General features: G+C 41.1%; 1 protein-coding gene across 2 annotated transcripts in view; it reads right to left on the bottom strand.

The window, feature by feature from the left end:
- The window catches only part of PITPNB (phosphatidylinositol transfer protein beta), a 64,649-nt gene extending 55,368 nt beyond the window's left edge, over positions 1-9,281 (bottom strand). For both annotated transcript variants that reach the window (XM_081801917.1, XM_081801916.1), the window contains exons 1-3: positions 9,183-9,281; positions 4,661-4,691; positions 1,664-1,809 (exon numbers count right to left, since the gene is read on the bottom strand). In XM_081801917.1, coding sequence (XP_081658043.1) covers positions 1,664-1,809; positions 4,661-4,691; positions 9,183-9,202 — 197 coding nt within the window. In that variant the 5' untranslated portion in view covers positions 9,203-9,281. The remainder of the gene's footprint in view (positions 1-1,663; positions 1,810-4,660; positions 4,692-9,182) is intronic.
- Between the last annotated feature and the right edge of the window lie 3,084 nt (positions 9,282-12,365).

Below are 12,365 nucleotides of genomic sequence, written 5' to 3'. Positions count from 1 at the left end.
AAAATGGACTCTTAAAAACCATTACTGATCTTTTGCCCTTAGACAAATACTGGTATGCATTTTCTGTTTTAAAATATTTATGCCAGGGGTGCCTGGGTGGCTCAGGGCAAGATGTGTCGTAGGATCGAGCCCCATGTCAGGCTCCATGCTCAGCACAGAGTCTGCTTGAGATTCTCTCTCTCCCTTCCTCTGCCCCTCCCCCCACTCACTCGCTTTCTCTTAAGTATTTTTTTAAAATTATTTATGCCAAAGAGAGAGATCAGACAGCCAAACTCAGGAGAACTTCTATAAACCAAAGAGAGAAAAACAATGAATGAAAGATTTCAACAGTCAAGTCACACAAGAAATTCAAATGGTCTACTAATAGGAAAATACATTCAACATCACTAATAAGGCCTGCAAATTTTTTTTTTTAAAGATTTTTTTTTTTTTATTTGACAGACAGCAAGAGAGGAAACACAAGCAGAGGGAGTGGGAGAGAGAGAAGCAGGCTTCCCGCAGAGCAGGGAGCCCAATGCGGGGCTCGATCACAGGACCCCAGGATCATGACCTGAGCTGAAGGCAGACGCTTAACGACTGAGCCACCCAGGCGCCCCTAAAGCATGCAAATTTAAACAAGAGACTATTTCTGCATATCAAATTGGCAAGAAAATAAATGGAGAAAAATATGGAAAATGAACACTACCAAACACTCGGAGGGCAATCCGGCAGTAATACCAAAATTTTAAATAAGCATGTCCTTGCAGCAAAATCCCACTTTTATATATTTCTCCTAGAGAAATAGTAACCTAAGGCATGAAGACATGTACAACCATGTTCACAGAAATATTATTTGTAACCTGCAAAAAGGAAAATATCTGAAACACCTAAATCGACTTATCATTTAGAGAATAGTTACATCACCTATGCTTTGTTCACACTATGAAAGGTCACTCAGCCTTCAAAAGGAGGACATGGACATTAAATAACACAGCAGGGTGTTTACAATGTGTCACTCCATGAAAAACAAAGCCAACTGCAGAACCATATGTATGGTAGGATCCCGTTTGCCGTAGAAAACAAAAATAACACAAGTGATAGTTTATTTTCATTTTAAAAACTTATTTGAGGGGCGCCTGGGTGGCTCAGTCGGTTAAGCGGCTGCCTTCGGCTCAGGTCATGATCCTGGAGTCCCGGGATCGAGTCCCGCATCGGGCTCCCTGCTCGGCGGGGAGTTTGCTTCTCCCTCTCCCTCTGCCTGCCTCTCTGCCTACTTGTTCTATCTGTCAAATAAATAAATAAAATCTTAAAAAAAAAAAAAAAAACTTATTTGAGTATGTATAGAAAATGATCCGGAAGGAGAAACTGTTTCTAGTGATTCTCCCTGGGGTTATGAATATGTGATGGCAAGAGACGGGAACTAAGTTTTTATTTTATAACTTTCCCTGTTGTTTGAATTTTTTTTATGAACAATTATATCACTTTTATAATTTAAAAAATTACCAATAAGGGGGGAGTTCTCTCAAAAAATTAAAATGCAACATATTGTCAGAGTAAAATTTAAAAAGTACCTCAGCACACGGCCCAGGAAGTTAGGGAGTTATCTGCTCAATAAGTAAGCTGGAGAATTAAGGCATCATCTTCAATAGAATGACTAAGCATCAGATGTGAACAATCAGCTTACCTCTTTAGGTGATAGATTTTGTGTGTATACTGTCCCTTTTCTCCATCCTTCTCATAAGGTTCATTTTTTAAGACTTCAATTCCTTCTCCACCACCAGTTTCATTCTTACTAGCTTCTGCAACAGAGTAAAGCTGCCCAACCTGATACTGGAATTTCAGAGCACAGAATTTCATTAAGCCAGTAGTACCTGTGGAAATTTCCTATGCTAACATCTTACCATATATGATATAGAAAAGCTTGTCCAAATCATTCAGCACATCTGTTCCATATGAAAACATGACTCAAGTTAAAAATTAATGTTTAGGAAGATTAAACACTAGGTGATCATACAGTTTCAACAAACTCTAATATTTTACAAGATTTCCATGATTTGAGAAAACTGCTAGTTACAAATACTCTGGGGTGCCTTCATATGTACTACCCACTTATCAAGAAAACACCTTGATGCTTGGCCCAGCTTTTTGTATAATATATATTTTTTTCCAAAGCACTTTCATGTCTATTCTATCTCATTTAATTTCACAAAATTCTGGAAAAAAAAAAAAAAAGGCATGAAGGAATAGAATTGTTACTCTGCTAATTAAGAAAGATGAGCAACCAGAATACCACTGTCAATGATAAAGAGGAGGTATATAAAGTGTAATTTAAAAGCCTGAAAATACAAAGAACCATTACAGTCCAAATTTTAGTAGACCTCTGGGGTCTTTTTTCCAACGACTTATGCCTGACATGCCCAATTTAGCCCTTGTCCACCTCAAGAGAATCGATACTGGATACCCAGGATCAAAACTGTTAACTGTAAAGTTCTCCAATAAACACAAACTGTTTTTAAAGTATTACAAATACACAAGAATTACTATAAAAGGCAAGAAATTGCTGACAGTGGCTTCTATTTCATTTTAAAGTGAACCAGAATCCTCAATGGCCTGAACCAATACCTGTGAGTGGGCAGTATTGTTCTGTGCCAATCTGGAGCCGCTAACAGTTCCAACAAATAATAAAAGGCAAAGTTCTCATGTTCTAATTTGTTCTAGTGACTCAACCATGGCATGGTCTCCAATCTCTTCAAATTTGGCTAAATCTCTTCCTCCAGGTGAGGACAGCCTGAAGAAATGCTTTTCTTTGTTTTTAAGCACATTTTCAAAGAAAAGCTATCTCTAAAAATGAAATTACTGAAAATGAACATTTTATTTGAGACAAAAAACAGGAGTAGTTGTAAACTCAGTCAATATTTATATTTATAAAGTCCATGGGAATATGACACTATCTTGAAGGTTAATTTAAACACATACTAACTCAATCACTCAATTTGGGTTTAGGAAGCTAGAACCAAACACACTTCTTAAAAGCAACAAAGATAATTTCTGTAGGGATTTTAGACTGCAGAGAGAGTGTATTTCTTCTCTGGTTTTTGTGATACAACACCAGATTAGTCCAATAATGCTACAATCCTTAAGTCCTTTAAAATGTACTTTTCAACACTGTCGTGTTCTTAAAAGATGATTAAAATGTCTCTAAATCAAAAGGTAAATTTAATCTTGGTCAGGAACAAAGTAACAGAACTTTACAAAGAAACAACTAAACAACAGTATCCAAAAAAAATGTTATTAATGAACTGATATTTTGTGGCATGCCACTAGCCTTTCATTCTCATTTTTAAGACTAATTTAAATAGAGACAGAAGACATGTTTAGTTAAGTCTGAATAGAAGAAAAAGCTGAGATTATTTTCAGTGACAACACCAAGTCAGAAAGATTTCAACAAGTTGATCCAACTAACTGAAACAAAAGAAAAAATTTAACAAAAACAAATGTCAATTTCCACATTCAAGTTCAAACAATCAACTGCACAAGGAAAGCATAGGGATGCCTGGTTTGTCTTGAGTGTTTTAATATGGGGAAACCTCAAGCACTACTGAGATACATACAGCTAAGTTCAAGTCTACTTTAAGCTGTGCCAGACAGCTACTCATTTGTAGTTCCTGCATTTTGGGTTTGTTTGTTTTTTTTCTCCTTTCTGTCTTCTGTCAGATGTCACTTCTTAGGTTATCAAGTTTGTTTTGTCCCACTTCTAATTCACTGCTTCTAATCTACTGTCAGCTCCAGGAAAACCAGATAACTGAGCAAGTGCAAACTGTGTGCAAGTTACAGAACGACCCAGAGGGCTTTGTGGGTTTGCTACACATACCACATACCTCAGTTTCTCTGCTTTTGTCTTCCTTCCCGGCTCTACCACAAATAGCTACAACCGAAGGACACGCAAGTTCTGAACAGATAGTGTATTTCTGTATCATGTGCAGATCAAGGGAGACAATAATCTCTCACAGTTACATGCTGGTCAGACCACGTCTGGAATACTGTTTTCAGTTAAGAGCAACAACTACAACACAAGCGGTAGTTAGACCAGCTGTGAGGAAGTCTAGAGGTCATGTTATACTAGGCCAAATGAACATGCTGGGAATGTTTAACCCTGTGACCTCATGTAAAGAAGATGGAACAAAAGAACTTGAAGGCAGGAGAGAGAATGGCCAAAAGAAAACCTGAAGGGCTACCATATGCCAGACAGAATAGGCTTATTTCCCACTGCACAAGTGGAAGGAACTGTAAACAACAAACATTATAGGAAAGCAAATTTTGGCTTAAAGACAAATGTTTAAAATATCCAACAGTAAAACAGACTTCCTCTAAGCAGCAAGTTACTTAGCCTTGAAGTGCTTTGTTGAGGCTGGAACCTCCTTTCTCTGGGATACTGTAGCCAGAAATCCTGAACTGGGAAGAAGATTAAACTACATTCTTTAGAGCCTTCTGAAACAAGGCAGTGTAACAGAATTCATTTACAATGAATTATCTGTAATACACCACAATTCATTTTGTCACAAACTGGAATATGAAGGTAAGTAAATACAACTTTAAATTGTATGACTTTAAATATGACTTTAAATTAACATATTGAAATAAGCTATATCAACAAAATAATACAGAAAAAAGCAAGACTTACCTCCTGAACAGAACATGGCAAAACCACACGGCTAAAACAACAAAAGAAAAAAAAATGTCACGTATGAAATATTTGGCTTTAAAACACAGATCTCTACACTTAGAACTTTTGCTTAAATCCAATGATGGCGTAATACAAGGATGTCATTGTCTTTACAATGCCTACAGCTCTAAATAAGAATTTTTAAATTGGGGAAATAAAACTACCATTTGCGGGCCTCAATGATCACTCCCATTTAGTGTTCTCATTGTACCAGGACCCCAAAAACGCAGTTGCAGAGATTCTTGTGAGGATAAAAGGAACAAGAGAAAACTCATCACTGAAAATTACAGGGTACCGAATACATTATTTTTAGACTGTCTAGTCAGGTTGCCCTCATGAAATTTTTAGTATGGTTTCATTCTCCATCTATATGCTACATATTTTGTTTTTATGATATTTCTCATAGAATATATGTCTTGAATCTCATGAATGAATGCTTCCAAAAATTGTTCCCCACTACCCGATTATTCCTCAGTTTTATTTACCAAGGGAAATACTTTGAACCTTAGAAATAGAACCCCTTCCAGGGCAGATGCAATATAAGGTTGATTGGTGTTTGATCTTGTCCAAGAGTTTGTTACTAGACCAACAAAAGGACTGAGATGGAGGCATAATACCCCAGAATATATAATTCAAAAAAAATAATATTATGGTAAATTATATCAGAATATTGTACTTTATCACCAGATTTTTATAGGGAAGTACCTTCACTTATCTCTAGCATAAACTCTGAAAATCCCTGAATATCAATTATCTCACAATAATAGCTGGTGTCCAAGATAGCAACTTCTTTTTTTGGCCTGTTCTTTCTCAGACTTTTCCCTGCTAAAGGTACCAAAGCACTGTTACGTAAACTTTCATTTTAACTCTCTATTATAATGAGAGGGAAAAAAACCCCACAACCTTCACCTTGATTTTCATTTTACAGAAAATTCCCAATAGTTTTTCCTCATTCCAACTTTTCTTCAGCTGCACTGTCCACCCACCCCTCTCTCCCTATTCTCCTCAAACATCTATGCCTGAGTCCTCACATCACCTTGATCTCCAACATGTATAAAACATGCCTCCTGTTATTCTCCCCTCCTTCACTATCAGGGGTCACTCATCACTCTTTGTCTTTCTGATAATGGTCACCTAAAGACAACGAACATTCTCAAACACCATGATTACTAATTCCTATTCTCATAAAAAATAAACCTGTTATACAAAAATCCTTGCATACCTAATCCTTTTAACTGTCTTCTCAGAGTACACACTGATTTGCTCACTGTCCCAGGAAGAGAAAATAAACTGGGGCCAAGAGGGTGTGGTGGGGGGAGAGGCAGACTAGGATATAGAGGCTGAGAGCTTATTCTGGAAGATAAAGAAAGATATAGACAGAGATATAGGTTGGGAGCATATTTTTAGGGCCTGGAATACAATGATAAGAAATCTATTACATTTATTAGGCAACAAGGAATCCAGGAAGGTTGTTCCAAAAGGGAAGTGACATGACTACAGCCAATCTAAAGAAGTCATCTGTAGCTGGTTAAAAAACATTGAGAGGCAGGAGTGTGGGGAATAACCATCTTTGAGGAGGCTGGGCAAGGGTTTACAAAGGCCTGAACCAAGATGACGGGCTGCAGAAGAAATGGAAGGAATAGAGAGGAAAGAGTTAAAGACTTCCCGGAACTTTCACAAAACCAAAGAATCACTGCTGAGTAATTTTAACAACTACTCACTAGTGGGAAGAACCTATTTTTATATAACAACACTTCAAGCAAAACTTATTTCACAAAATCAAAGTGACTGAAGAAGACATTCTGGATGAATAATGAGTCAAATAAATTCTTCAAGATTTGCTTAATGAAAAGTAAAAGGAACAGACAGACTTTGATTTTTTTTTTTCTCAAAGCCTTATTCAACTTTTACAACAATTTGAAAATTTTCAAAATTCTCTGAAAATCCTCAGGAAAATAATCTTCCAAATGGAACTAACAACTAGTTCTTTAGAACTAGGACTTTATACTAATGGCAACTTCATCTATTGCTTAAATAACAAATTAAAGGGAACTCCCCCACCCTGAAAAGTCATTTCTAACCTTTTAATTTATGTCAAAAATAGATGGCATTTTTTAAAACAACAAACATTTACCAAAGTATTTTACAGTTTAACATCTTCACATAGGAATGACCTATTCATTGCTCCTAACCAAAAACGATTTTAGAAAGTTGACTTGAAAATAGGAAGAATCATTTTTTTCATTCAACAACACTGAGCACTTACAGGATGGTGGCCTAGATGCTATGCCGGGTACTAGAAATAAGATAAAAACAGCCTCTGCTTTCAAAAAGTCTAAAAGGAGGAAAAAAAAAAAAAAAAAGTCTAGGGAGACATACATGAAGAGTGAACATCAAGAAATGTAATTTATAACTCCTTACGAAAAAAATTACATTTGGGCACATTTCAGCACGTGTTACCTTGGCGCACTGAAATTTTTATAATGAAAGTAACGGTTTCACAAAAAGCATATCATGCAAATTCCCAATGGGAACTTCTTTCCATGAGTTAGCTTGATACTCCTCACATAACCGTCAAAGGGATCTACTGAACACTTAATTCACATTTTAGAAGGGAGGAAATACTCTAATAAAAATGACGAGATCTATGATGTAAGATCAGTTCTGCAACTCACTTGCTATGTGACTTGGGCCAAGTCAATTTCCTTCTGTCTTGTTTCCTCCATTTGTCTTAATATCTGCCACCTACCTACATTACAAAGATGTCAGAGTAAAAAATAAAACTTTCATGATACATTGTATAAACAGCTTGGAAGAAAAACTTTATATAAATCCAGAATTCAATACTATAAACTTTATCCAAAAATGTGTCTTTTCTCAGGATCCCTGTCACTGACTAAAGTTGTTAATTTTTCATTAACTTAACAAGTACTTATTGAGCCCTCACTATGCTCCAAGGACTATTCTAAGAGTTGAGAATATGGAAGTGAACAAAGTAGACAAATTCATGGAGCCCGCATGTAGCAAGAGAATACATGTAGTAAAATAGAAAAAAAAAAGTGACTGTATTGTATGTTAGATGGTGATAATTGCTACACACAACAATAATGCGGGAAAGGCAAATACCAAACAGTGGGGGTTGCAATTAGATCTTCAGAGGGACTCCCAAAGAAGCTGATACTTAAGCAAAGACCTGAAGGAGGTAGGTTAGTGAGATGAGGGAAGGGCACTTCACGCAGAGGGAACAGCAAGCAGAAAGGCCCTGAACTGAGCTTTTTCCCTGAAGTAATGAAATAACTATAAGAAAGCTTGAGCTGGAAATGGACACGGGCACGTGCAGGGTAGTAAATATGACCAAAGCAGAAGAGAAAATAGTGTAAGACCTCGTGGGCTATTTTAAGGACTTTTTAAATTCACAATGAGATAGGGAGGCTTTGGAGGGTTTTAAGCAGAGAAGTGACAGTAGTGACTTTCTAAAGGAAGTTTGAGAACACTAAAGATAAGGTGTCTTAAGATAACTAAATGAAGCCAAAATTTACGTTTAAGAATTTAAAGTGAGAAGAGCATTTGAAAAACCAAAGAACAGGCCATACTCGAAATCCCTAGTTGCCCACAGGATGCTGACGATACGAACCAGCTGTGACAACTCAACATCATGGCTAAACATTTCCTGTGATAGTTACAGTGCTTGCCGGTGGGAAATGCCATAACTTTTCAGTAAAATCACTCCGCCGGTCTAATGCACCTGAAAACCCTTCCATTTGACAGGCCACGTGTTAACAATTCTTCACGTCAACCCCGTGAAGTAGGTGGAACCCAGTGTCACCCCATCTTAAAGATGTGAAAACTGAGACTCAAAGCAGAGAGACGGCTCTCCTGATTAAGTCAACTGAGCCGCCCTGAGGAGCGCAGTTTTTCCGAACTCCCAGCTCCTGCTTGAACTTCAGGGCGCCTACGTCCCACCTCGAGTCCCGACACCGGGGCTGTCTTCACCTGGCAAACCCATCTTCCGCGGGCTACAGGTAAGCTCCACCCCCACACGACAAATCACTGTCAGACCCACCGCGCCTCCCCACCCTCGGGCTCCGACTCGGCCCCTGGCTCGGTCCTCCCGGGCGGGCGTGCGGGTGGGCCCAGGCTGGGACTGGAGGTGGGGGGTGGGGAGAAGGCGGGTCCCAGCGGAAACTCCCGGCCTCGCCTTCCCGAGCCACGCGCTCCGACCCGGACCCAGGCGCCTCCGCCCCAGGGGAGTGGGCGGCGGTATTACCACGGCAACGCCAGGGGAGGGAGTCTGGGGGCGCGCAAAGGTGAGGCCTTCAGTGGGCCGGGGGCGCGAGCCGGGGGGAGGGGGCGCGCGCAGGGAGCGGCCAGCCAGAGGCTCGCTCCTTTCTAGGAATATTCCGCTTCCGCCACTTCTCAATCAGTGAGCCTCCCACCACCGCCGTTGGGTAACCTTGCTCGCGCCCACCGACCCACTCACAATTCCTTAATCAGCACCATCTTCCCGGAACCCCCTCACAGCTGCCGCCGCTACCGCCGCCACCGCCGCCGCTACCGCCCCTCACGGCGCCTGCGCGGCGCCGCCTCCTTACCCCCTTCACCAAACCACCGCGGCGCCTGCGCGTCCACACCCTTCCGCCGCTACTCGTCGCGTCAGCGCGCGCTAAGGGCTAGCTCCGCCCTAGTCTCGCGCCCCACCCTGGGCTCGCGGAGCTTCCACTGCGGTTGCGCGTCTGGCTCATGGTGGGGGCCGTAAAGTTTCTACTGCTGCTGCGCACACTAGGCGCGCGCTCGCGAGTGCCGTTCTTGCGGCTCCTCCCTCCAGTCAAGTTCCGTCGGGGCGTGTGTGCAGCTTACGCTCTTTGGTGAGTTTTCCAATCAGTCCTCTGAAGTCGTTTCCTCGTGACCAGCGCTAAACTTTGTCCCACTGCTTTTGAGAAGAGGTTCTCTCCTTGAACTCTCACTCCGAGGTCCACGTGGAAGACTTGTGTCGGGTTGGGTAGGCCGACGCCACCGCGTTCTGCTCCGGTGGCGGGCTCCGTCGGATTCCGGGGGACCGAGGCTTAACTGGCTCGCAGCTCACGTGCATATTCCGACAGCCTCGTGAGTGCAGCCATGTGACCGTTGCTCACCTGGCTAGGGCCAGCAGCTGTGGCCCCACCAGCTCCCCAGCCCCCGAATCCACCCCAGAATCCAGTGACTCGACGGGAGGAGCGCCCTCCACTGGCGACGAGGTCCCCTGTGGGGGCAAGGGGTGCTCGCCCGTAAGACCCAGGAAGGGGACCTGGCTGGGAGGGCGGTCGCGCAGCCACAGTGAGAGCCCGCGCGACCACCCTCACCCAGGGTCCTACCTGCCTGAAAGCCAAAAAGGTGGACCTTCGGATGAGTGGTGGCCCCGGGGGTCACTCGCTTACTCTGTGCCAGGCACAGTTCCGGGCACTGGGGATATATCTGGAAACAAAATTCGCACGGTCCCTGACCTCCCTTGGGAACAAATCAGTAAGAGAGGATTTGGTTTAGCGGTAAGCGCTATTCCATGAATGAACGAAACAGGGTAATAGAGGAGGCAGAGGCGTCAAGGGAAGGCTCTCAGGAGGCCATGGCCTATGGTTATGAACAGCCCAGCCTGTGAAGGTGGTGGGGGAGACCCTCCAGTTGGAGGGAGATAGCCCCTGAGGCTGGAATAAGTTTGGAGTATTTGAGGGGCAGGTGGAGGGTAGGTGTGGCTAGAACATTTTAAATGAGGGGGGAAGATAAGTTGGGACTAAATAGGTCACTAGGCCATAGTAAAGAACTTGAATTGTATTCTGAGAACCATGGGAAGCTGTTAGAAGGTTATCAGAAGAATAAAATAAACATTAAAAATGTTTGATATAAATCTGTATGGTGTATCGGGTTCTAGAAGACACCCAGTGGAATTAGGGCTACCTCAAAAGTAATATAAACGAGATACTTACCAAAAGCTAGAGATTTCCTCCTAAGGCAGTATCTGGGGATCATTTCTGTGATGCGTGAAGCACTTTGCTAGTTATAATGACGACCATTCAAGGAAATGTGCCCTTTACGGATGTTAGAAGTTGGGAGTAGCTTCCATCTATTGGGCACCTATCATATGCCAGGTACTGTGCTAGGTAATGGAGATGCTTTATCTCATTTCATCCTGAGAGCAAGGCAATGAGATAGGTATTTTAGCATGTTTTAGAAAGGAAAGAAAATGAGGTTCAGGGAGCCAAATAAAGTGACCTATGCAGAAGTCATTCAGCCAGCTTGTTTACAGAACCAGGTTTCAAATCTGGGTTTTAACTTCAAAGTCTGGTCTTTCCACTGCACTGAGGGTTTTTTTTTGAAAAAAATGAATAGGAAGTTGGGGCATGCAGACAATGTATGACAAATAATTGTTCTCAATTATGGGAAGAAGGTGGTTATGGTCAAAATCTACAAGTTACTTAGAATAAAATACAAATTTGAATAGTATGTGTGTGTGTGTGATATTTTTTAAGGTCGAAGGAGGTAATATTAATTGTCAAACTTGTAAGTAGTCATTTTATGTCATAATTTCTCCCAAAATGTTATGCAGGGTGAAAATACAGCTTTAAAAACTTCGTGGATGAATTCGTGGTTGACGTGCTTTATCAATCATTAAGAAAAATTTAGGATGTTGTGTAACTTTTCTTGAAGTTTTCCCACAAGTGTTCGTTAATTCCACTGTCTGCATAGCACAGTTGCTGCTCATAGTTAGTACTCAAATGTTTGTAAAATAAAGAGACTGTGCTAGATGGAGCATAACTCTGAACCATTATACAGTGTGGATAATGTTTCCCTTTGCCATCCAAAGATTGATATTAAAACATTCAGGAGCACCTGGCTGGCTCAGTTGGTACAGCATGTGACTCTCGATCTTAGGTTTGTGAGTTCGAGCCCCACGTTGGGTGTAGAGATTACTTAAAGGAAATAAAATCTTAAACACCCAAGTTTCTGGGGCACCTGGGTGGCTCAGTTGGTTAAGTGTCAGACTCTTGATTTTGCTCAGGTCATGATCTCAGGGTCGTGAGCTGAGCATGGAGTCTGCTTGGGATTCTCTCTCTCCCTCTCCCTCTCTTCTCCCCTCTTGTGCTCTCTCAAAAAAAGAAAAGTATAAAACATTGAATACAAACTACAAGGATAAATTAAGAAAGTAACCAGTTTAGACATATTGATTGAGGGGGAAAAAATACTAATTCAAAGTTAGCTAGGTTGGTAGAAAACATGAAATCTAGTTATTGTGCTTTCTATCTGCCTAGGAGATAAAAGTGGGAGAATGAGGGAATATTGAAGAGGACTAGAGAGCAGCAAAGACATGAACCATTACCCCAAAATGAGAAAGGAAGACATACAAAGAAAAAGATCATTACAAATAAAAAATAAACTAACGGACTGTGTGGCATGTTCTTATTTTAAAACTAAAGATGTTAGATCTTGTGCATTTTGCAAATATGGGCATAATATGGGATATAACTTATTAGTAATTGTTTCTGGGTATAGAAAAAAATCCAACATCTTTTAAGCCTAATGTTTCTTGTTCTTTGTTCTAACTTTCAGCCCTCAACAAAGGTAACTTTACACACAAGATGTGCAATTGCATTTAACTAATTCTGCACGCCTTGTATAATCAACAATCTCATTT

The sequence above is a fragment of the Leptonychotes weddellii genome, chromosome 13 (genome assembly GCF_054177405.1).
Source record: "Leptonychotes weddellii isolate Sample4059 chromosome 13, ASM5417740v2, whole genome shotgun sequence".
Lineage (NCBI taxonomy): Eukaryota > Metazoa > Chordata > Mammalia > Carnivora > Phocidae > Leptonychotes > Leptonychotes weddellii.
The sequence above is the reverse complement of the archived record's forward strand: the minus strand, read 5'-3'. Positions and strand labels throughout refer to the sequence as shown.